The following is a 25508-nucleotide window of genomic DNA, read 5'->3' as shown; positions in this document are numbered from 1 at the left end:
ACATCCTGACGAGCCGACTCGTGTCCAAGCTCGTTGCAACCCAGCAGTTTTAGATTTTGTGATAGCAAACAACTCCCCAGAAACCGGTGTCCCGAGAGTTGTTAATGCTCTGAAGTCGGATCACCTGCCAATTTATTTCGAAGTTGGAGGCGAATACGATAAAGAAAGTAAAATCCAATTTGACTACTCTAAATCCAAATGGCACCTATTCAAGAGGCATATTAATCGATGCATTGATCTCACGTCTAGAACCTTTCAAACAGCGGCCGTCGAACTCACTGAGACTATTCTCACAGCGAGACGTCGCTATATTCCAAAAATCTAGAAAAATCCCATCAGGGTGGATCTTAATGATGAGGCCAGAGAGCTCATCAATACTAGAAACCAGCTACGCAAGGACTGGAACAAAGCTAGACGCACAAATCACTTCATCAAACGTGAGATCAATACTTTGCAAGGTAAAATCAAGAAGATAGTATCAGAACTACAAGCCGAGCATTGGGACAATAAACTCAAGGACTGCAGAATTTATACAGACGACCCGCGGAACTCGCTCTGGGCACTATCCAGGGCGATTAAAATGGGCCCGTCTGTTATAAAGCCCATCAGAGAGAATGCGACTAGTCGAAATTTCGTGTACTCAGATCTCGAAAAAGCAGACGCACTTGCCGATGCGTTCGTAAATAATACTAAAATCCAGTCGGACACCGATTCAGCTACTAAAGCCTTGGTGAACAATTCAATTCTTGCACTTGCGAAAGAAGACATCGATCCCGATGATGTTAAAATTGTTGAACCGCGCGAGATCTCTAGATCTATCAATACCTTGATCGCCAGAAAGGCACCCGGACGAGACAATATCACAAATTACATGTTGAAACTTCCCGAGAAGGCGCGGATACATATTGCTAAGATTTTCAATGCATGTCTGCTGCGCGGATACTTTCCAAAGACCTGGAAAACGGCTCACGTTGTCGCTATAGCAAAACCCAAGAAAGACCACTCTTTATGGCGATGGGATTTCTTAGACCCATCTTCAACCGTAGAAGTTGTCTCTCAGAAGAAAACAAAAAGGCACTATATAGCATGGTTATTAAACCAACCATGCTGTATGCATCCCCAATTTGGACTACTGACATCACCAAATCCAATTTAAAGATGCTGCAAATAATAGAGAACAGATGCCTTTGAATCATCTACGAACTCAAGCCTCACCATAGCATCAAACGCATCAATGCAAAACACGATGGAATCGACATTGCCGAAACCATAACTAAATACAGAGAAACCTTCTTGAATAGACTAACAGAAGGGCCTCATAAGAAACCTACACTATTTGCCAACAAAATTCAAAATTTTAAGCACAAGCGCAAGGAAGCTAGGCTCCGTCATAAGATGATGCCCCCTGAGTCTCCAAATCCTGATGATCCACCCCCTCCTCACTCAATTACAGGTACCTCTTCCACAGCGGATGCGGCCGGCAGTACTCTGACCCCGCCGGATCCCTTCCAGGGTCTAGCGGTATAGGTAAAAGAATGTTTGGAAGCCCTAAGAGTTAAACTAGGTAGCTTTAGAATGTACATTAGAATGAGACTCGGGCTCAAAGCCCAGTTGAGAGCTAAACTTGTGGAAAACGGAAAACGGGGTATACCCCCTAGGGACTGGGCGAACATCTTTGATGTTTTAAAACGATCCACACAAGATCATAATCTCAAGCCAAACATCCCGCTAAATGATGAACTTTTTGTTTGTTGGACCCATAAGGACAATATTCGGAAGAGGGTTTTTCTTAACTGTTTTCCCTCGAAAGACTTGTTTGAAAAGCGAAGGTAAATATAAATTCAACAGCTCAATACTTAGCTAGATTACATGCGGGAAAGGGCATTAATGTACTTACAAGACCCAACCCTAGAAATAATAGTCAGGAAACCGAGGTCTGCCTCTCAGACCTCACAAGGTTTCAGTTAGAAGAAAAGGTAGGTAAAAAAAAAAATTAAATAGGATTTCAATAATGTGAGTATAAATGTAAAGGTAAATTACCATTTTCGACTTTAAGACCTTAGACCTTATAATTCTCCACAGAATGAAGATGGTTTTATCTGCTTTAGTCAGAGGAAGACACTCCATTGGCGGATTATGATAAAGTTATGTAAAAGTGTCTTTTTTTCTCTAGGACAAGGCCGCAGACGGAAAAATGCCACATAATTTATTTATTTAATTGTTTATTTATTTATGTATTTATCGAAGTTATACTTCTTTAGGCGCGTTTGGAATATCAGATCAGAGTGTATTTTTGACGTGTGACATGTAACACATAATTTATTTTTTCACACAAAAATAAACGCACTCGATTGAATTCGAACCACCGATGGTTATCAGCCGAACGCACTACCATTACGCCACAGTATGATACTCCAATCGTGACGATTAAACAGTATATTATTATAGTTTAGAATTGTTCCATTGCCTAGGCAGCGAATTTATTATTGTCGTCCATTTGCAATTCCTTACGTAAGCAAACTATTAAACGTCATAGTGGCAGTTGTTACTTTAAAAATAAAAACAACGATAAATAATTATATAATTTAGTAATATAAGTTAAAGGGTAAAGAAATAAGCCAACGGCGTTCCAATAAGCGGTGCTTTTTCTTAAGTGTGTAATTTAACAAGATAATAAGAGCTAGTCGAAGAATCTAGGTTATCACAAGTTATGTTTTTGTTGTTACGCCAAAGAAGTATAACTTCTAACACACCGATTTTTTTTTCTTTATTTATTTATTTGCTTATTTATCTATGGCATTATTTTATGCCAATGCGCCATAACACAACCTTTATGGTGCTATAAAATAGGCTAATCGCTCAAAGTCCATGCCAGTGTGAGAGAGGCGCTTATCAACGACTGGAGCAACGAACTTATTTGGAGTGGTTAAATGCACTAAGTGTCACCTCCACGGCCACATGGCCAAAAATTGGAGGTACATAACAGGTTTGAATACACCAGGCCCGAAAGTCCGTGCCGGCATGCGGCTAATGCTCCGCACGCGATCGCCCAGTAACGTAGCCATTCGGATTACTCGGTTCAATAATCACATTCGGTAGATTTAATGTGAGAGTTTGGTATTGACGTCGACATTATCCATGAACCGTAGTCATATAGTACCAACCAAGGTTCCAGCGAGGAGTGGGTCGTGAACTACGTACAGTGTCCGGGGCCTGCATCTTTGTTGCGAATCCTGATCTTGTTATGCTGCACCTTTCTCACATGTTGGGCAAATCCTCTACCACGGTGGAGATCCGACGGCGATTCCTGAATGAAGCAGTAAAAAACACGTCACCAAACCGCTTCAACTGAAGCTCGTAAAATATTTAGTTTTACAGGAGATATTTTGTGTACAGAGCTTCGAGTGAAACGGATAAACGGCATATAAGTGCAAGTGAAAAAGCATTCAACATGCTTATACCTCATGTCCATGCGTTAGAGTAAGATAGAAAGTAAACATGTCAAACGGCACTATTGCCAATGTCATGGAAATTAAATAACATTTTTATCCATTTTGGTAATGACTTCATATTTAATCAGTACTTACCGTTAACGTTGCATGATTAAATCATTTATTGTTGAAGTACGTAACCAATAAATCTTTAAACACGCTAGTTACGTCTCCAATATAACAATATTACAACAAGACACGGAATTTTCGTTGTATTTTGCAAACAAACATGTGTGTTTCTGTATTACAAAATCACAATAAATACATCCTTAAATGAGAATTGAAACACGAAATAATAATTTTAGCGGTAATATGTGGTAATAAGTGGTAAATGTAAAACAATAGATCAACAGCTTTCTCCAATATTAAGTACGATCAATGACATTAATATGGACGAAGCATCTAGAAAATAAAATGACACTCACTTTGTGTCGGGTCTGCCGGATGGCGAAATTCATATTTTAATATCGGTATCCTACGCTCAAATGAACATTCTGCTTGCAAGCGGTCTGGCGACACCGCTGGGTCTGCCCATACAAAATTTCTGACTGTCAGGTTTCGACTCCACCGTTATTATTGTGTTACAAAATGCCAATGTGCCTAGTTAAAAATTGTAAAAAAATCTACTAAACACTCCAAGAAAGATGGGATATCACTTTGCATGTGTTAGTATTATTTATTATTTATAAAATGCCATTTTAAGATATTGATGAATGTTTATTCAATGCAATTGAATGACAGGAACCATTGGACAGTCAGTCGCCTGTGATTCTCTGGGCTCACTTGCGTCTAATCTCCGAGAAGTCGTAAGTAACCGAGAATCTGTTTCTAACGCAATGAGTCATGACACTAATACGCTATTACAATAAAGGTTATATTACTATAAATTCTCGAAGCTTGTATCGCATAATGGAAACGGATACGTCAATGGTCACGTGACATCTACTTATACATCTGTGAATGACTTTCATGCACAATTTCTCGTGCGCGCCGGGTATGAAGTGAGTCGTCCATTTAATATGTCATTTCGTACGATACGAAATCTGACGTTTATTATGTCAAACGGAGAGTTGCGAGCGCCCCTACCGTGAAAGCATGTGTACTACCAAAGCCTGGCCTAGTGACACCCAGCGGTTGACTTTTAATATGCTACAGTTGAAGCAAGTTGTGTAATGTTTGCACAACTGGTCACTTGTGCTTCAGTCGTGAATCGGCCTTCTGGCCGATCGAGCCACTCCGTCGTGATGGTCTCCTCGTACTTCTCGTTCTTCGCTCTCCTCCAAATGTCCTCAAGTACGTAGAGCAAGTCAGTAGAATGCTGCATACTTGCTGTATCTGATGGGGACTAAAGTCAATGTCCAGACGAATACAGAGACAACATAACGCCTATCAAATAACTCATAAAAACTGATGACTTAACGATGAAAATAGACCAGCAATATTTTAAACAACAGTACATCCCCCATCGATATCAATCTGATATCCAAAAATGCTTCCAGGTGCGTTTCTGATTGCAAAGTCTACAAAGACGTGACAGCTAGCCACTGCCATCTGATCACATCAACATTTGGAGACGGAAAGGGCCCCGCATCCTTTCTCAGCCAGCTATTGAAGCGCTTCATGAGAAAGAGAGCTAATTGAGAACGCTTCGACTGCGAGTTCTCAGGGGGTTCAGAACGCTGAGATAGGTAACAAGCTATGATACTCTAATTAACACTAGTATCACCATTCCAGACTGTAGGCAGCGTAGATGGATGGATTGAATTAAGAGTGCCGCGGGGTTTCACTGATAGGTACTGACTCTGCGCACCACTGTATTCCTAGATGAGTTGAGCTAAGCCATATAGAAGGTTGTTAGATAGCTTAATCATCCGGACCATGATCCTGTTTTCAGCATTAATTTCATGAAGTTCATTAAAGCGTCAATCTGAGGCGAAAAATCTTGGGATAATTTTTGATTCCTCATTATATTTTCACTCGCATATAACTTCTATGGCTCTACCAGCGAGTAAGATTCATCGATTCATCATGCGACAATCCAAACCATTCAAGAATCCAAATGTTTTACGTACACTCTACGTCTCATTAGTGCGTAGCATTCTGGTGTCCTTATGAGGTTTCCTATAAGCTTATTTTAGAACACGTCTAGAAGAAATTTCTTCAATGTCTTTGTTAAATTTTAAGACATATTAAACTATTTTCCTTTCGATAATTCGTCAAATGATTATTTTCCGACTGCCTTTCTAGAAAGCATGCTTTCTTTTCACTCTCTTGAATCTCGTAGAGCTCTTCTGCTCTTGAAACACTTCTGCCTGTTAGCGCGAGGAATGGTTTCCAATCCTGGTGTTATAATGAATTTGAATTATTATGCGCCTGTCAATTAGCTACGTGGTCGCAGCTATGATTTATTCTTGATCGGAACCGTTTATTCGTGTCAAGCCTATCAGGCACCATTAGCGAGGGGTGCAAGACTAGTCAATGCGCTCCCCAAAGATTTAGATATTTTCGGTGACGTGCTATGTATTTTGTGTTCAAAATTTATTTTTTCTGTATAAAATTGTACTTTGTTATTATTATTATTGTTTTCTTTATTCTCTTTTTCTCTCTTGTGAGGGTAATATTTGTCATAATGTTTTTTTATTAATTTACGATGTCTCAATAAACATACACTGTTAATACGAAATATTATTACAATAATTACTTATACAGTTATTACAATACAAATTTACAGGAGTGAAAAAAAACAAAAACTATTTACACTTGTAGGCCACACTCACTTAGAAACACTTGGACACACTGGAACGCCTTGATATTTGGCCGAGCCAAAAATATCGCAAGATCCAATGGCAATTGGTACTTTTGTTTACTTAGATATTCAAGAAGCCGCTGTCTCTGGGCATCATACGAATGACATTGCCAAGCAGCGTGATTAACATCTTCAATCTCACTTCCGCACTGGCACCTAGGGTCATTTATTATACTCAAGCGAGCCAAGGATGAGGCAAGATTATAATATTCCGCTCTACAGCGATTAATTATGACAATTGTTTCCCTATTTAACATTTAATTGGTATACCATGGCTTGGTTTCCGAACTGTAATAACGTTGAAAGTACTTTTTCCCTTTTGTTAGACCTTATTTTTTTAATATATATTCTCTTGAATGTTTCAAAAATGTCTGTATTCGGTATAGGGAGTTTATCTATGCTCCTCTTAAGAGCTGCTGTTTTTGCTAGGCTACCTGCGTTCTCGTTTCCCAGAATTCCAATGTGTGAAGGAATCCAGTAGAATGTAATTGTGCTGTTATTTGAAGTTGAATTTAGATTTGTTATGTCTACAATTATGCTATGTTTTCTTAAAAAAAAAAAAAATTCAATATAATACCTATTATGTTGATAGAGATTGGGTAAAAATACTTCGATAGAAAGAACGGGTAGTTGCAGTTGGGAACCTTGTTATAAAATTGACTATCTCCAAGCTACTGTTTAATTAAATGATAATATTTTTACCATAATATGTTCCGGAAACAATTTTATTATATCACACTATTATTTTTTATAGCACCGAAACACAATTTTCAAAAATGTTTTAAAATAAAATTTTGATAGATTTTATCGTAAATATCATTTTAATGGCGAGTAGGTAAGTTTGAACAAAATAAATTTAATATAAAAAGCCAGGAGTAAAATTATCTGTATATCAGTTTGTAATAATAAATTAGAAGTAAAAATGTGGACTCTATTACTTGCTGGCTTTTCTGTTCTCCTGGTAAGTTTATTAAGGAAATTGCTTTCGTTCATTCAATGTCTTGGCAATAACATATATCATCCAGATTTAGATAATTACAGAGAATTTTAATATAATTATTTTCTCTCCAATCAATAATCCACCACATTTAATAATCATTCATTGTTGAACATTCATATTAGCTTTTTGAAATACATTATTACAGCGTCAATCAGAAATTAAAGGTCTGTGCATATTATTTGACTCACGTTTATCATTTCGCTTACACATCACTTCTACGGCATTGCGTGCGATCAAGCTTCTAGGATTTGTCATGAGACAAGCCAAACCATTCACGAATCCAACTGTTTTACGCACACTCTACACTGTGTCGTTAGTACAGAGTATTCTTGATTATGGGTCCATTATTTGGAGTCCTTGTGAGGTTTCCTATAAGCTTGTTTTAGAACGTAATCAGAAGAAATGTCTTCGATATCGTATATAATAATTTTCCATTTGACAGTTTCTCAAACGAGTATTTTCCGACTAACTTTCTTCAATGTATGCTCGTTTTCCATTTTCTTGAAGCTCGTAGGTCACTTGTCTTCCGCTCTTAAAGCATTTTTCCCTGCTCTCACGTGGTATAGTCCAATCATGATATTCTGGAAAATTTGAATTTTTATCTACCTGTCAATTACATGCGTGGTCGCACTTTGGGTGAAAGCTGTTTCCTCATGTGCGGATGTGCGGCTGATCAATGCAGTCCTTAGAGATGTAGACATTTTTAGCGATGCATTATTATTTTGTTTTTAAAATTCTATTTTATTGCTTAATTTGTACTTTTCTTGAATAATTTTTTTATTTTTATTTTATTTCTTTTGCTTTGACATAATTTTTTCTTTATTTTTCTTTACTAAGTTGATTTGCCTGTACTTTTTATTCTAAATGTCATGTTGTGAACCTCTTGAATCAATAATTTGTTATGCGCTCAATGTGTCTTTTTTAAATAATGAAATAATGAATAAGTACTCCAAAAATATACCTATTAGAAAAATGTTTGTACCAAGAGGGACTCTAACCTACATTCATCGTATTCTAGCCAATATGCTATACCCACTTTAACGCCCACGATGGCCGAGCTGCTTAAGCATCGCCAATAACGTCGTGGGTACTAGGTGCAAATCCTGGGTCTCGCAAATACACATATTGTTTTTTTTTTCAATCTGTGTTTGAGTCAGAGCATGGACCTACTAGGTTGAGTAAGTGGCTAATAACCATTTCTCGTAAAAACAATAATACGTTAATACAAACCTCGTCTTATTAGGATCGGACATTATTGTAAAAATTAATATTCCACCACACAAAAACAGATGTGAACGTAATAAAATGACTTATAATTTCAAAATAATAAAAATAAGCGTTAACAAACGAAGGCGTCCCCGGAAAAGGGATCTATATAATACATCATGTCAAAAAGTGATTTTTTTGACTAAAACGGGTGTATCAATGGCTCACGTTATTGGAAAAATTTATTATTTTATCGGCCACAGTTTTTGAGATATTAGCAATACTAAAATGCTTACCGTTGAAGAGGGGTCTATATGATTATTATCCAAAATAATAAAAAATTGTCAATGATAAAGAGTGCTTTCATGAATATAATTATTATCACAGTACTCCAAAAGTCTGCATGATCGAATAAAACGTTTTTTTCCTTTCCTGAACAATTTTGTTTTTGTATATAGACCCCTTTTCGGAGGACACCTTCAAATAGGTATCATATTATAATAATTACTTATAAAGTAGTTAAAAAATAATTGTGGTTTGTGGACAGAAATTTTCTTCAAAAACAAGTATCAAGTTTACCTGCATTTTCATTATTTTTTTAATTTTCTACAGGTAGCTGAGGGCGCAATTGACTGCAAGGAGTTTTACAATATCGTATGTATTCACAACATTTAAATACTATATCTATGTAGTGTCATCAACACAATAATACATAGCCTAACCATTAACCAAGCTACGATGTCGTACTAATAAATACTGGAACACCTGTATTGAAATTCCTGTATCGCAATCCTTAGATCGAACTACTGTCTAAAAAGACAAAATTCTGAATAACTTGACTGGGAAACCAAAATTGTTCTGCATGGGTGTGAAACCTGAATTGAATCTATCGAAGAATTTTTTTATTGAAAACAAGGCAGAACAGCTAAAGAAAACCAAAGGTAGCGCGCATCCATATAAATGCTGAGCTATTCATACAATAATTAATTATCGTAAACCCAATATGGTTCATGTTTTGGTCCGCGCTGAATCAGAATAGATTGGCCAGCAGGTGCGTGTACATCGTACGTATTACATTTCGCCGTCGCACAGTTCACCGTGAACTATCTTACCGTAAATAGATGGTCGTATAGCATTAAGATAATACAAAATAACGCATATTTCGTATTGCATTGCCGACAGTAATGTTATATTGATTGCTACATGGACTGGTGGTCCAATTGTTTGCTTCAATTTCATACATTTAGGTTCTATCTCTATAGAAGAAGGTTGTTTGAACATGTTTAAATTTGTTTTAGAAACATTGTTTCTTTACAGCCTGGTATAAAGGTACGCTCACGATAGCCAAGTGATAACGTACCGGTTTATAATGTCGTGTCTCCCGGGTTCAAATCCTGTGCCTGGAAAATTCATTTTTTTTAATATCTGTTATATAGATTATGAACCTAATAGGTATAGTATGTGGCTAACATCCATTTCTCGTAAAACATCTATCAATACAACCAACACTATGTGCATTGTCAAAACTATGTTAACTTAGATAGGTGACTATGGTCAGATTTAACGTAACTAATTTAATCACTTAGCCAAACAATGCACCTACCCGTATACTTATTGTAAAGCGATATTAATTATGTTCTGTAATAATTGTTTGGAGGATGGATGAGTGTGGATGCGATAAAGTCATTGGAGCTTGGATGTTTGGAGAGTAAAAGTTATTTATTGATTAGAGAATAAACAAATACTTACAATAATTAGGATGTAGCGTGATATTATAATCGCGGATAATGATGTACTGGTGAGATCGATGTGATCAAGAGATTGATTACCCTTATTAATGACCTGAGAGACTTGGTTTGAGTGGAATGATGGTTGACTATGTCGAGCGAAGGACTCGTGATAATAGTAGTGCATCTCGCGATGGAATCAATGAGTGAGTGAGGATTCATCGATTATCTTTCTAACTTATATAAATACAGTACATATTGTCACCAAATATACCCCCCCCCCCCCCTTCCTCAAAGAATGCCTCAAATCACACATCAGAATTCTATATTAAATCATAAATGGCCAGCCCTGCAAATGTTCATAACCTCTGTAAATACTAAATAATATTATAAAATAAATAAATCTCGAAAGCATTTTTGCGAGGGGCGTAACGGGACATTTTGAAAATCGCAAAAAAACGAAGATTCTGGAATCTATCTGACATACTCTTCGGATTTCCTATGCGTCTCCCTCCCACCCTAGACAAGAATTAATAAACGAGTAATATTTTAAAAGTTTTAAAGTTAGTTAATTAGTACATTTTTTACCGTGCATGGGGGTGTTAGAGCTCTCGTACCCGCCGCCCCGCGGCCTTTACCTATCACAATGTAGACCGCGCGTGTTTTATTATCATAAAAATCAGTGCGTCCCTTGTCGTTGTCGTATTATTAATAATTCATTATAACCACCCTTAAATTAATTAACCATCAAATAAACAATACAATGTGATCAGGTAATATAGCAAAAGTTAATCCGCCAAAGTGACATGTTACAAGTGTAATCCTAAGCCTCGCCCCTCGAATCGAATGTAATAAAATCAATGTTTGTGTAATTGCAATAAAACATAATTCTGCGCGGAATTATAAAATTAAACTTCTGTGTTATACTAATTGTGCCCGTTATAATGTCCTTTCCTCCCCAAACATCAAAAATGCCCGAAAGAAGAACTCCACAACACACGCCTGAGTTCTGAAAGTTATTATATATTGCAATATATATTGTCGCAATTAACAAATCAGAACAGACCCTACTGACCTAGTAATGATTGAGGAAATAATGACGATATCATCGCTCTCTTGTTTTGTTTTGACAACAAAACACACACATGAAAATGTATCACTCATTTAATGCTGAGTGGTATAATTGCTACAATTTTATACCTACAACACATGTATAAGACGTCGAACACAATTAATCGGTCGATCGCAGTACGGATTTTTCTCGATTGCACCATAGCCAATATGAATTTAAAATTATTGTAAAAGCAAGAAAAATGTATTCAGATTTTAATTTCTTATTATATACAGTGTTTATTTAGATTCTACCCATGGTACTTTTGAATGTAAATGTGCCCTTGTAGAAACTGGAAAACTTCTTGGGTCTTAATCCGATATTTACATCTTTGTTTCAGGATATTTCATCATATTGTGAAAACTGGCCACTTTTTATGACTAACTATCCAAAGACTTACACTCTCGATACCGTAAGTTTATTTTTTTTAAATACTTAATTAATTTACTTAATCTATTATCCATAGCACTGTAATAGAGGCATCACAGGCGATCCATCGACGAGCCAAAGGTCCACTGTCGTAAATCGCCAGTTTTTCCCATGATCTCCACGAAGCGAGTAACCGAGCAGCTAAGCCTACAGATATTTATGAACATATAATATTCTCTCTTATAATATTATGATTATTATGTCTTATTTTATTTTATTCATTATTATAATATCGATATGCAGTTTTCACATGTACCTATATTATGTTTTACCGCACGGCGTGACTATGAAAATAAAATTCTGTGCAATGTTAACGCAGAATGTTATCGGCTGAGTGGCTGACACTCTCGTCGATCACTGAAGTTAAGCAACATTGCGCGCGGATATTGGTTGGATGGGTGACCGCTTAACGCTCGAATCCCACATCCGACAAATATTTTTATATTTTATTTTATTATTTTTCAATGTTTTTCGCCTCAATTGTCTTACAAAGAGAAAGTTAACAGACAAATTAATTTTAAGTATATTTTTCAACCAAATTTTTTCCAAATTTTCTTATCTGCCGCTTCTTTTGACTCACTTTCACTTAGATTTATAGAACACCATATCTACCCAATCATCTTCTCTCTTAAATAACTTTGTATCTAAATTTAAATCATTACAGTTATCCCACATCACGACTTTAATTATTCAATCTTAATATCACTTTTATACATATTTCTGTAACAAAGTTAAGTCATTGAATCGATGAACATTTTTTAAGATAGGTATTTAATATCCTATTAGCCGTTTTCCCTTCTACCGTTAAATGCTCAAATACCTGTACTCTTTTGGCATGCAAGTCAGACAATAAAATTTCCGCAGACTAAGTTCGTTGGATATCAAACCTGTTTGATATTTTAATCTCTGAGTTGCCAGAATTCGTCCGTCAATTATTACGTTAATCGATTTGACATTAATACACAATCGTTCGGAGCGAAAAAAACCTCTAATTGTTCTAAAATAAATATTGATTGATTGGTCAATTTACAAATTATAAAATGAGAGATATATAACATTTTTTTTATCGGAAGACATTACGATATGTTTGACTATGACAACTGTCAAATTTCTTTTTGTTTGTTCGTTGATAGTCCGTTAGTCGGTAGCAGAACATAGAGACAAATCGGACGACATATTATTATTGTCCTCGAACTTTTGGCTCGTCAATGGAGCACCACATAAGATTTCTGAAACAATCAAAAACTATTAGGTTGGCATAAACGCTGCTTTTGAAAAGCGGTGAAACTATAATGGACACCAGTGGAATCTACTGCAATAATTATGGTTATTAACACAAAAACTCTGTCCTCTTTGAGTCTTAAAACGGAAAGATTTTGAAACACTCCTAGATAATACCATTACCCTATCATAGCTAGAGTTTCCAATGTAACACATAAAGACTGGAATAATAGACTAGCTAAAGCTCGAGGTTAACTATAAGGATATCGATGATATCAACGTGATAATTGCCAATTCTTCAGAGCCTACAATTTGTCCCAAACACGGATGTCTTGACATACTCAACTTTTCCATCCTCGATATTCTCATTTCAATTATTTCACAGACTTGCATCCAGACGAAAGCTCTGCAGTTACTTTCACAAGAAGGTCCAATCGTCACCTCAAGACATGAATGCTACACTAGGCCGTATAATAGATATAAAAAGCAAGCTCGCACTTAGAAGCAAACTTCTTCTCTATACTGCGATTACCCCTCCCATTATGACATATGTCTGGGGCTATGCTAATCCTACAAAAGATTTTAAAATGCTTCTGACTATACAAAACAAATCTCTTAGAACAATCACAAATGCCCCATGGTTCGTACGCAATACCACCTTTCATAGAGACTTGAACGAAGAAACTATTAAGTTGGGCAAAGAAACCACCCAAAACGCCACAAATACACTCTTCAACTGTTCAACTACAACAAGTGCCAAACTATCCGGTTTTGTGTTTTTGTTCTAGATGCCATGTGAAATGTTCATCAATACTGTCATGGCGAATAGAAATCTCACCATCTACAGTAATAATATTAATATATTGAACCCAAACGCTTTGACAGACTACATCGTAAGGTTGTTCCCAAACACAAACGTTCCCAGTGCCGTCATCAAGTGTGCAGCCTACTCATTCAGTTCCGGGAGCAACTGTCCATCTCGAACATTACTTAGATGTATCATTGGAAAAATGATTTTGGTATGTTACGTGGATCTATTAGACGATTTCGTAAGAAAATAATATTAAGGCTCCCTCATGCAACGTGTTAAGGTGATACCTTTACCTACCAGAGGCACCTAGCAGAAAAATACGAAGCTTGCAATTTGAGACATTTTTTTGATAATTTTCAATTTGAACTGTGTTAATTAATTAATAATGCATCTGAAAACATTAAATAGAAAAATATTTTTATTTTCAGTCAAAGATAAACTTACAATTGTAAAAAATGTGAATATGTTGAATCGGACCCCATCTTATTATTACATATATTTTATGGTCATATTTATTATTAAAATTTAGTTTATTAAGTTTTCTTAGCATAGCCTAAGAGATCTTTGACTTTTTCATAGTTTTAATATTTTTTTAAAACCATCGATTTTTATAAAAATATAAATGTGTTATAACTTGAAATTCTTTTTATTTATTCATATAACAATTAACACAGTTTTTAGAGAGGACTGTTAAACAAGTTAACAATAGTTATCTCTGCTCCAAATAAAAAATCTTGACCTCTGACTGTTATGCAAAAGTCGCACTTTGCAGTTAGTGTAGTTACCTACTCTCATGTAGATTTATTATTATATGCTTAGAATGTTTACAATTTACATGAACAAATACAATTAAGACAGAAACAATAAACATCTAACCTATCACTAAAGTATGTTTATTGATTTTATTTTTTGATTCTCCAAAATTGTCAATTTCGGAACATTTGATTTTTGTTGTTTCTGAAACAGTCGAGATTAGTAAAGTTTATGTTTCCTGAATTAAAATCCGAATTCATCTACATTTTTTATGTTTTGCAGGGGAAAATTTACATTTTTTACAGTTTTATGGATTTCACGGATTGAAATCGGGGGATTGTTTAGTTTCAAAAATTAAGTTTTTTTAAATCTGGGGAACAAATTTTATATGAAACAGTAAAAGTAGATACCTATCTACTTTCCGACTTATAGTTGTTGTACCTATTTTCTTTGTCATAATCATTTGGTTACGATAAAATGTTTTTTTTAATCAGAAATGCCAAATAAAACCGGAGGTACCCATGACAAAAATCGACGAAGTGAAGGATTTGATCATGCGCTGCCCAGCACCCCGTTTGCTATGGTAACATGGACCTGTGCACAAATACGGACGTCATTATTAAACGACCATAAAGCATCAAAAATAAAGGGAAACGACAATATTCTAAGGAAAGGCAAAAATATTATTTTAAATAACTGTAGGCACAATACATAATATTATTATGCACTAATTTCTGGAAATAAATTATCAAAATTGCAACAAACAGTTTCGTTTTCAATCTATTGTTATAACCTAAAATGATTTACCTCAGCTGATCCACTCCCTATTACGGCCATTTCCTACTGCTGTATCGCGATACGTTGGTGTCAGATATACTTTAACACACCTCTAGGAAAGGGTTCACTATCCCTGTTTTATAACATACCTAATAATAAAATTATTGTACTATTAATAATCAAAACGAAGTCACTAGGAAAGTTAATATTTCCTCTCTTTCAACCATCTTTAAAAGCAGAGGTCGGGTAAAGCAGTACTTCTCAAACTGGAAGGCGCGGCCCCCAACGGCTAGGAGGCCGTGGAGCTCCTGCCAGGGAGCCGCGAAATATTTACTGTTGGTCACTTAAAACCAAAATTTTTGGATTTTTTTATCTGATTTCGGGGACCGTGGTATGAAAAATGTAGCCCTCGCGTTTATTTTTCGACTCGTAAACTGTTATTGTTATGTATGCAAAAATATAAATATATTATGTTATATACATTAGGTATACACCAACGACGAGTAGTCACGCAGTAATCACAGCTAAGCATTGCTTACACTTATAGACATTGCACTGATAGTGCGATGAGAATGCAGTGCAATGTGACTCGACTATCCGGCACACTATTATATTATTATTTTTTTATATTATATAAGTATGGTATAAGACACCAAGGCCAAAAGGCCATTTATTCTCGCCATCTGTAGAACTCGCATCTCCATACCTATGAATGAAGAGCTCATGACCCTTCGTCGTGGGAATATGGGAAGAAAGAAAATAAAATAACAGCCGCAAATCGGTGTTATATGGTGGTTTCTCCTTTGAATTATCGGGAATTGGACAACTGGGCGCCGGGAAAATTGGGCGCCGCACTGTCGAATGAAATAAATAGACGTTCGTTATGATTTTATACAGAAATTGGACGAGGAATTTTATTCAGTTTCTATCTACTACTTAGTATTTTTAATTAGTTTTGCTCTAAACATCATGTTTTTCTTATTTTGGATTGAGAACTATTATGCCTGAGGCTTTATATAAAAATAAAAGAACTCTCTTCTCATTGGAACTTAAATATATGAACAATTAAATTATTATTTACGTCCTCACCAAGTATTTAATGATATTATAATAATTGAAATATAAATAATAATATTTAAAATACCTATAATTCACGAACGTCTATTTGTTTTCGAATTGCATTCGATTGTGTGCCTCCCAGTTGTCCCGGCGCCGAATCGTCTTAGACCCCGAATTGACGGAGTCAGCACTGCAAAATATTTTATTTTTTTATTTATGCAGCATATGCAGAGGGAACTAAATAGCCTCTCTTTTGTTTCACTATATATTATATCTATACACTAAGGAGACTTTAAGAGAAATATTGCTCTGAGTCTCGAAAATTCTTTTGGGGTATTTAATCTCCAAGATGACATCGGAATCGATTCATAAAAAGATTTTCTTTTTCGAACGATGAGTTTCAGTAATACTGTCCTTTATTATAACATCCTCTGTGAGTGTCCCCATAATATGTTGGTTCAAAGGGAAGAGCTTGTCACGTCAGTCCGACCCTCAGTTGGTCCGGTCGGCCATTGCGACTTGGTATCTACAAGGGAAAATATCTTAGCTTTTATAAAGTTTGCGGCATTTTACGGCGAGCGAGAAGGCCTTTTCTCATCGAAAATCGTCCACAGTGCACGCCAACCAAGGTGTTGGGAAATTGCTCCTGGAATACTTTCGGCACAACATTTAAGAGCGCCTCGGTATACGGCTGCATAACGGGTGTGGAAACGTGGTACGTTAATACCTACCTATGAAGTGAAGTATCACAATAAAAAATATAACAAACAAATTATGAATAGTAAAGTTGAAGTGTTTGTAAAAAGCCCATGCATCGTCAAAACCCTAATGATATCTTTAGATAATAATCAATTACACTACATTCTATTTCAAAGTTTTTACCTACTTTATTGTATTAATTGATTACATAAGTTATAATCAACTGTATTCGTTGTCAGTGCCTGTTGCTGACTATACATGATGCCTGAAGATGCCGAAAGGCGAAACCCTGGTCCCAAAAACGATTTAAATGGAATAGTACAAAACTTAAATCTATTAGAATTTAAATTCAAATTCCATCAACTACTCTCGGTCGATAGTATCAATTCGCTAGAAGATTTAAACTAAATTTGCATACCAAAATCTTAAAAACAAGTTTGTTTTTCATAAACTGAGTACCTATACAATATTACCCAGGGACGCACCAAGGGTGGCTGTCGCCCGGGTTCCAGCCCTAAATTGACCCCCCCCCCTCAGTAATCATCATCAGGAGCGCTACAACCCGGTGTGGGTCTTGGCCTCCTCCAACAGCTCTCTCCACCTGTCCCTATCCAGTGTGACCACTTTCCAATTCGGTACACCCAGAATACGGCAGTCACTGGCAGCTCCATCCAACCAGCGAATCTTTGGCCTGCCTCTTCTTCTACGCCCTATTGGATTACTGGACATCACTCTTTTTGCCAGTTCATTGTCATTCATACGGTGCACACAATGACAATAATATGCCATTGGGTGCACATGACCTAGCCATCGCAGTCTCCTAATCTTAATTGATTGAACTGCGCTGCAATCTTCATACAGCCCGTAGAGCTCAGCATTATATCTTCTCCTCCAATTGGTGCCGTCTCTGATCGATCCATATATACGGCGGAGAATTTTTCTTTCAAAATGTAATGTCCAGGTTTCCAATGCGTAGGTGAGCACTGGTTTTACAAGTGTCTTGTAAAGAGTGCCTTTAGTTCGGCGAGATAGTATGCGGGACTTAAAATGTCTAAACAAGCTAAAGTAGTATTTATTCGCAGAAATGATTCTCTTGTTGATTTCTTTTGTAATATCATTAGGTTGAGTTACAAGAGAACCAAATTACATGAAACTGTCGACCGTATCAAACTTGTATGCACCATCAACTCTGGTGCGCCTTCTCGTGACTATGACATAGACAGGCATGTATTTAATTTTTGCCTCGTTTATTTGTAAGCCCATTCTTTTGGCAGAGGCTTCTAGTGCTGTGAATGCCTTTTTCAGCGCCAATTCTGATATGGCAATGATGTCGATATCATTGGCATAATTACGCCAGCAGCTGCACAGGCTTAGTAAATATCGTGCCGCTGCCACAGGCATCAATCTTTGTGTCCCGTATCGCCTTTTCTAGCTCAATATTGAAAAGAAGGCATGCCAGAGCGTCACCTTGCCTGAGACCATTCAGTGATATAAATAGCTATGATATATCCGCTTGAAGCTTCACCCGGCATTGTACTGGTGTTATTGTCATCTCTACAAGTTTCATTATTTTCGTTGGAATTTCAAATATATATATCAAACGTGGGCAAATGCAGCTCTTCGTTGGGTTAAGTGCGGCTCCCAATATCTTTTGGTAAAAATATAGGTATTTTCTTTCCTCATTACACCTACTTATATTTTTGCGAGTTTTCCTTACTAAATTTAATGTTGCAAGTGGGAAGATGCGCGTATTCAATTTGAATTTGTGTATTTAATACTACGTGAGAACGTGACTATGGTGTGGCTTTTTATAAATATGAAAGTCTAGAATGTGGCTCTCGTTGACCTCATGTATGCCCATCCCTGGTATATACTATATCAGAGTTGGCGAACTTTTTTACGTACGCGTACCAAAATTTCCCAAATATTATTGTTCAACTGTCTGACGTGCCGAGCAGTTATGGCAAAAAAATTCTAGATGCCACTCACAGAACATCGCACATAATATATAGCTTTATCACTTTTTTCAATTACGCCATACATTTTTTCAGTCCACCAATTTTGAAACTGTCTCCCAAAATTACTACATACTGCCAACTTCATCGAGTTTTTGTTCCTTATTTGGTGCAGTCATTTTTTGAGGGTATAAATGAAATTGTTTGTTACTGTATTAATTAGTTTGTGTATTTACGCACAAATTGACACCAAAAATGTTCCGATCAGATGAGGCATTATCTCGCTACTTGCGTTAAGTTTATGAATTGTAAATCGATCAAAATTAGAGGTTCGCGGCGCGGCATCCCCGCCGCCTGATGAGGTTAGTGCGATAATAATTATATGTGGCGCATAAAGTCTAAGGACCGGCCTATGCCATTATATATTTAAATTAAACGTAATGCTTATTCTTAAAGGATATTTGCCTGCTACTTTTTATACAATGTGATCGGTCATTTATTTTTATTATGGAATTTTTTTTCTTTTCAAACGCGTGCCATGCAAAATCATCTCGCGTTTCCCTGGTGGTACGCGTGCCATAGGTTCACCACCACTGTACTATATACTGTTCAATTACAAAAATATTTTTGGAAATGTTTCAAAATGTGTAATCTTGTAATGTGTAACCTAACTATATTAAGTCGCAGTATGTGATTATATGAAAGAGAAACATTGATTGTACTTGGGTGCGTCAAAATAATTAGTGAGTGCCTCGGACTCCATGGTCCCTAAGCCCACCACTAAGAATGTCGATTTAAATTTAATAATATAAAAAATATTAATTAAATGATAATTCACCATCCGCGCCGGAAATAATTATAACATATTATTATCAGATTATCACACTAATCTGGTCATTTTTCCTAACATCCAAGACTAATTTGCTCAAATTTAGATAAATAAAGTAATAATACATTATAATGTAAATATTATTATAATCGGGGGTACGACTGACTGACACCGGTCAATAAAAACAGATAAAAGACCACTGCAATTTTATTTTCAGTTCAATATCAGTTTGTTATTGATGTTTTTGATAGCAGACGTCAATATGTGGTTACTGTTATTTCTTGGCTTTGCTGCTTTCCTGGTAAGTGTAATAATTATTCCGTATTGATTAATTTAATGGAATATCTGATATTTAATTTAATCATTTTTTCTAATAGGACGAGACTGAAGGCCAGGACGCCATTTGTTATTTGCCACCGCCTGCCGTATGTATCCATCTTTGGTCACAATATTTTATTTATTTATTCAGAAAACAGTAGTTTGTTTCGTCCGGCACCCAAACGAATGACCAACTAAGTACAATACATCGAATCATGGCCCGCACAAGGGGGGGTTGACAGGGCTCTAGTCTGGGGCTGTGACGTCCCGTGGGGGTAGGCAGATTGAGCGTCGCTTGGGGGCGGCCGTTACTCGAAGGGCGGCAAATCGAGAAGAATTATTTGGTATAATACCTATATAGATGTAGCTAACATTATTTTGTTACATGCCTATAATAATAGCATAGTAAAAATGGTGTGAAAATAATAAATATATTGCTAAATTTAATGGTACAACCAAATGTGAGTAAAATATCAACCACGTAGAAACTTAGACTCTTATGATTTGGGTATATTTATTCGCTTTTGATATCTAAATTTAATTGTGTATGTATTAGTAGTACCTATATATTTTGTTAGTTATGTATCCATACAAGAGTTTATTAGATATTGGAGTCATGAAAGGATGATAAAAAATACTGTATAAAAAATGGGGCGGCATTTTGGCGCTGCCTAGAGGCGACATTTTGTCTAGGGACGTCACTGGTCTGGGGCACGGTATTAAGAAGGGCCCGGCGTGCCCAACACACAACACAAAACTGCACTAATATTAAAAAAATGTTCACTTCAAGTATGCTAACATTCAATAATATGGGGTTGTGAGATGCAATTTTTGATTATTGTCGATATTCGACAAGTCCATAATTATTGTGCATAGCAATACAAAAGTGGCTGTGTTAAAAATAAAAAAACATCGCTAAATACGCTTAATTTTACCTCGAAACCATTTATAATATGCAACTGTAGGTCATCACACTGCCTTTAACTTTAGCGATAGGTAGGGGGACCGCCGAAGTTCCTACTCTGGGAGCCCGCTTCGGGATGTGGGGCGATGCATCCAATAGTAACGTAAAGAATTAATATGCAATACAGTAATACTCCGAAGTTACGCGATAGGTGGGTCCGACGAAAATCGCGTAAGTCGAAGTACAACTTTGTATATAAATACGTATAAATTGAGTTTAATTGAGACCAAGAAGTAACAAAAACAATAGTTTAGAAGAAAAATATTTAATAAAACTGCAGTTCTTTATGCATAATAATATGTACAAAATATTAAAAAAAAAAAAAAAAAATGAGTCACGTAAAAAAGTTGTTTCAATGTCGATGGCTAATTTCTACTAAATCTAACAAATTTGTGTAAACGACACGATGCCTTCTTTTCAAGCTGAACTTTTTCGTACAAGCTAATATTTTTTTTATTCCTTGCTTTCCAACTATAACGCTTCTTCGTTAGAGTCTATTTTTTTTTAAATTTTGAATCCCTTTTCAATTGAGCTGAGACCTTTTTTCAAGCTTGCAATTGTCTTATGATTTTCTGGTGGAACTGGGTCTGAAGTGTCGCATAAAAAACCGCGTAACTCCGACATCGCGCAAGTCGGGGTATTACTGTATATTAAAACATAGCCTAAAGCAGGCTTCCACGATTTAGTCCAATACTGAAGTCGAATGAAAATAACCATACTCCCAATATTTTAGCTCTAAATTTGAAATAAATTAAAAGGATTTCAAGTTATACAAATTTATATTTTTATAAAAATCGATGTTTTTTAAAATAAATATAAAAAATATTAAAACTCTGAATTAGTCAAAAATCTCTATGTCAAAACATAGAAAACTTAATAAACTAAATTTTAATAACAAATATGACCATAAAATATATTGTAATAATAACGTAACTGTGGACATAAATATGTTACAAATTCAGATTTTTTTTACAATAAATTAAAAGTTTATCTTTGACTTGAAAAAAAAATCGTTTTAATGTTTTCAGATACATATTTATTATTTAATACAGTTTAAATTGTAAATTATCAAAAAGAATGTCTTAAATTGCTAGTTTCCTATTTTTCCGCTAGGTGCTTCTGGTAGGTAGAAGCATCCCCGTTAAGGTTCTGTGGATCTGAATTTGTTGTTGTTATTTTTGCTTCAGTTTCCAGATGAGTGCTGCATGATGCGGCCTGATTTTATGTCTGATCTACCACAGGAGTGCTTCAGTTCGTATCACTATGGACGTCGTAAGCGAAGGCATCTTAGCTTTGTAAGTTTACAGATTCTTATTTATTTAACTGGCGTTAATTTTGTTGAACTCCCTTAGAATTAAAAAATAAAGTTTTTTGTCAATTCTATGATATTTGAACTAATTATGTTGGTAGCTATTCTGATCTATAAATCAGTAACAAAGGGTGGAGGTAGGCTGTTAAGATCCGCCATACACAATGCACATTAAACTTTGTTGTTTGTCATACATATTTATTTTTATTGAACTAAGACTACAACTTACTGATGGTATTGGTTAGGTTATCAATTAAATCCTGCCAAAACCAAACCACAACAGTGTTGATATATTTTAGGCGATACGACAAAATTTTGCACACTTTTTCATGCATACTTATTTGTATTCGTTAGATTAATAATGCATATTACTCAATATATTGTTTAGTCGTTTAGTGTACAAACTATAATATATAAAAAAATAATATTATATCTATAAAATATTCAAAGTTATATATGATTTAATTGCATAATTTTAGATATTTTATAGATTGACGAGTATTTTTGGACTATAATTATTATCTATTATGGCTTGGCTTTCGCAGGGCATAATTGAATTTTAAAAACTAACTAACACTATTTGTAAATTGTATTATTATTTCAATGAAAATAAATACCTATGACTGACAAAGTTTAGTGTGCACTATTTATGGCGGATCTTAATAGCCTACCTCCTTTCGCCACTGCTATAAACTGATCTTTAGAACGATCTTAAGATTTTTAAAAAATCTATTCTCTAAGTCCTACAAATGTATCAATTTGAAGTTTTCAAATGATTGCGCAAAGCCATTATGATCAACCTTAACTGGTAACTGAACAAAGGTGACCATAATATTTATAGGGGCCCATCATAGGTACATGTTTTGTATTACATAAGAGGAGCATTTTTCGCTACTGATAATACATAGTGCCAACTGCTAAAAACAAATACCACGCGATTTCGTCTAGGCATGTAGAAAATGATAAAAAATGTTCATTGAGTCATGTAGGTGTCGATCCAGTGTGATCCAAATCACTGTTGTTCTGGTGATTTCGGAAAATTTTGCTAACTGACAATGTTCATTTAAATTTAAAGTTCAAAATGTGCTACGAGATGGGAGCATCAGTCTGATGACATTTTAAACACCAAAAAAAACGACATCACACACTTTTTCCCGTAGCAGCAGCTTACTGTGACGTCACGTGATAGTACGCGACGTGTAGCATAATATAATCACAACTTTAGTGACATTGCTACGCCCCTGCTTGTTGACTTCCACTATTGTCTTGATTAGCTTGTGAGTAGCTTATTATTAACTGACTACAGTCATGCTGTTGATTCTTTGTTCAAGTTTGGATGCGATGAATTCGACTGCATGTTTGATCATTATAAGCTGCAGACCACTGCTGGTAAAGTGAACAACACCGCCTTCAAATCATTCATGAAAAAGCATTTTACCGACAATTTCAATGAGGACATTGACAAATCTGTCGCCAAGTGTAAAAAAGATGTCGCCGCTAATCCCGGAGATTGTCTTACTCGGACATACGCTATATGTATCTATGGACAAATGATTGTGGTAAGTTATATAATAATATTTTAATAAGTTATATAATAATATAACGTTCAGTTGTTTTGTCTCGGCGGGGCTGGAAGGATAGTAGTCGGCAACTAGCCGCGTCCGAATCTAAATCGCCACCGTTTTTGCGCCAAAGTGTGCGTGCCTGTGAAATAATAATCATAATTCTTACTTCAATCAATATCTCTGTCTGGTATCTAGTGTGAAAAGCAAAATATTATACTTAATATTTAATTTCCCCGAATCCATGGTTTTAATTAAAGTGAAAACAAAACCCTCTCACATATAAATACCCTTTCATTTCATGACATAATATACGACTTACCTACAAAGTCTACAGAATCTCTAGACTAAATCACAAAACCTTGATTTTCGACCTTATGTCAGGTTTAACTTTTTTTACTCTGTTACCAAAAAGTTGTGACTCAGTAACCTATCAATGCAATACCTGCTTTATTTTTTCAGAACTGCCCAGCAGATGTGTGGGTAGAGAGAGGTAGGTGTACGAAATTAAAGACTTACATACAGCAGTGCCCCCCACCCGGCTAGAAAAATCACAGACTACCACTATTGAGCACCCGCCAAACATCAAGAATTAAATGGGAAACACTGATTGACTACCATAGACAAAATAATTGTATAGTAAACACTATTATCAACTTCTACAAATAAATGAAAAAAATATTGCACAAACAGTTTATTTATTATTAATTTTTTTTTCCTTTCCTTATCCATCAATTTTCTAATATATTATTATATAAAATATATTAAACCAAATAACAGTCACCAACAATCACTCTGGATATTGTAAAAGTATTTTAAAAGATTATCTATGAGTTACATTTACAAAGTTTTTATTTTCGGGTTCAATAATTCCCATGCTCTGGAAGAATTTGCGAATACGTATGATTTCAAATCTTATTGATAGGTAATACAATAAAAAGGGGGGGGCTAAACGCAGAAAACCTTATTCTATAGAGATGGAGTATAAATATATGAGTCAGGTTCTCTACGCCTTTATTCTAATGTAACCACTGCTAGTGGAATGTATCATATCGAGATTATCAAATTATTATCAGTAATAACAATAACCCAACCAGTCGATCTCAATTACGATTGTGATTTTTTTTTTTTTTAAATAATAATGATTTTCATATTTTAAATTTACTACAATGGATGAAAAAAATAATATCCCAGTCTTGGGACATATTAGTTTTGCTAGATTGGCGATTTGTACGATGTTATGAAAGTAAAACACAATAAAAATAATTAATTCTATTATTATTATGGAAAGCGCTTCAGAGAAGAAAATTTTAAATTCTTTTGGAAGAAGTTGAGACAATATATCACAAAGATTTCATGATTCATAATTAAATACAGTGGTTAAGGAAAGGATATAGATTTGGTTCGTGAGGATAAGAATATTTTTAATTGATGTACGTAAAGGTTTAATAATGCAACCTAACTTTAAAACAAGGAATGGG

The 25508-nt window shown here is 35.4% G+C and overlaps 1 protein-coding gene across 1 annotated transcript; it reads left to right on the top strand.

The window, feature by feature from the left end:
* Positions 1-20136: 20136 nt before the first annotated feature.
* Positions 20137-24675, top strand: LOC147075634 (uncharacterized). The gene is made up of 5 exons (XM_085941769.1): positions 20137-20175; positions 20252-20299; positions 22344-22451; positions 23797-24024; positions 24490-24675. The coding sequence occupies exons 1-5, from the start codon at positions 20137-20139 to the stop codon at positions 24571-24573; spliced, it is 507 nt and encodes a 168-aa protein (XP_085797895.1). The 3' UTR covers positions 24574-24675.
* Positions 24676-25508: the final 833 nt, after the last annotated feature.

This window comes from Rhyacophila brunnea, unplaced genomic scaffold (genome assembly GCF_057557595.1).
Source record: "Rhyacophila brunnea isolate RB1 unplaced genomic scaffold, BYU_Rbru_1.0 scaffold_14, whole genome shotgun sequence".
Lineage (NCBI taxonomy): Eukaryota > Metazoa > Arthropoda > Insecta > Trichoptera > Rhyacophilidae > Rhyacophila > Rhyacophila brunnea.
The sequence above is the reverse complement of the archived record's forward strand: the minus strand, read 5'-3'. Positions and strand labels throughout refer to the sequence as shown.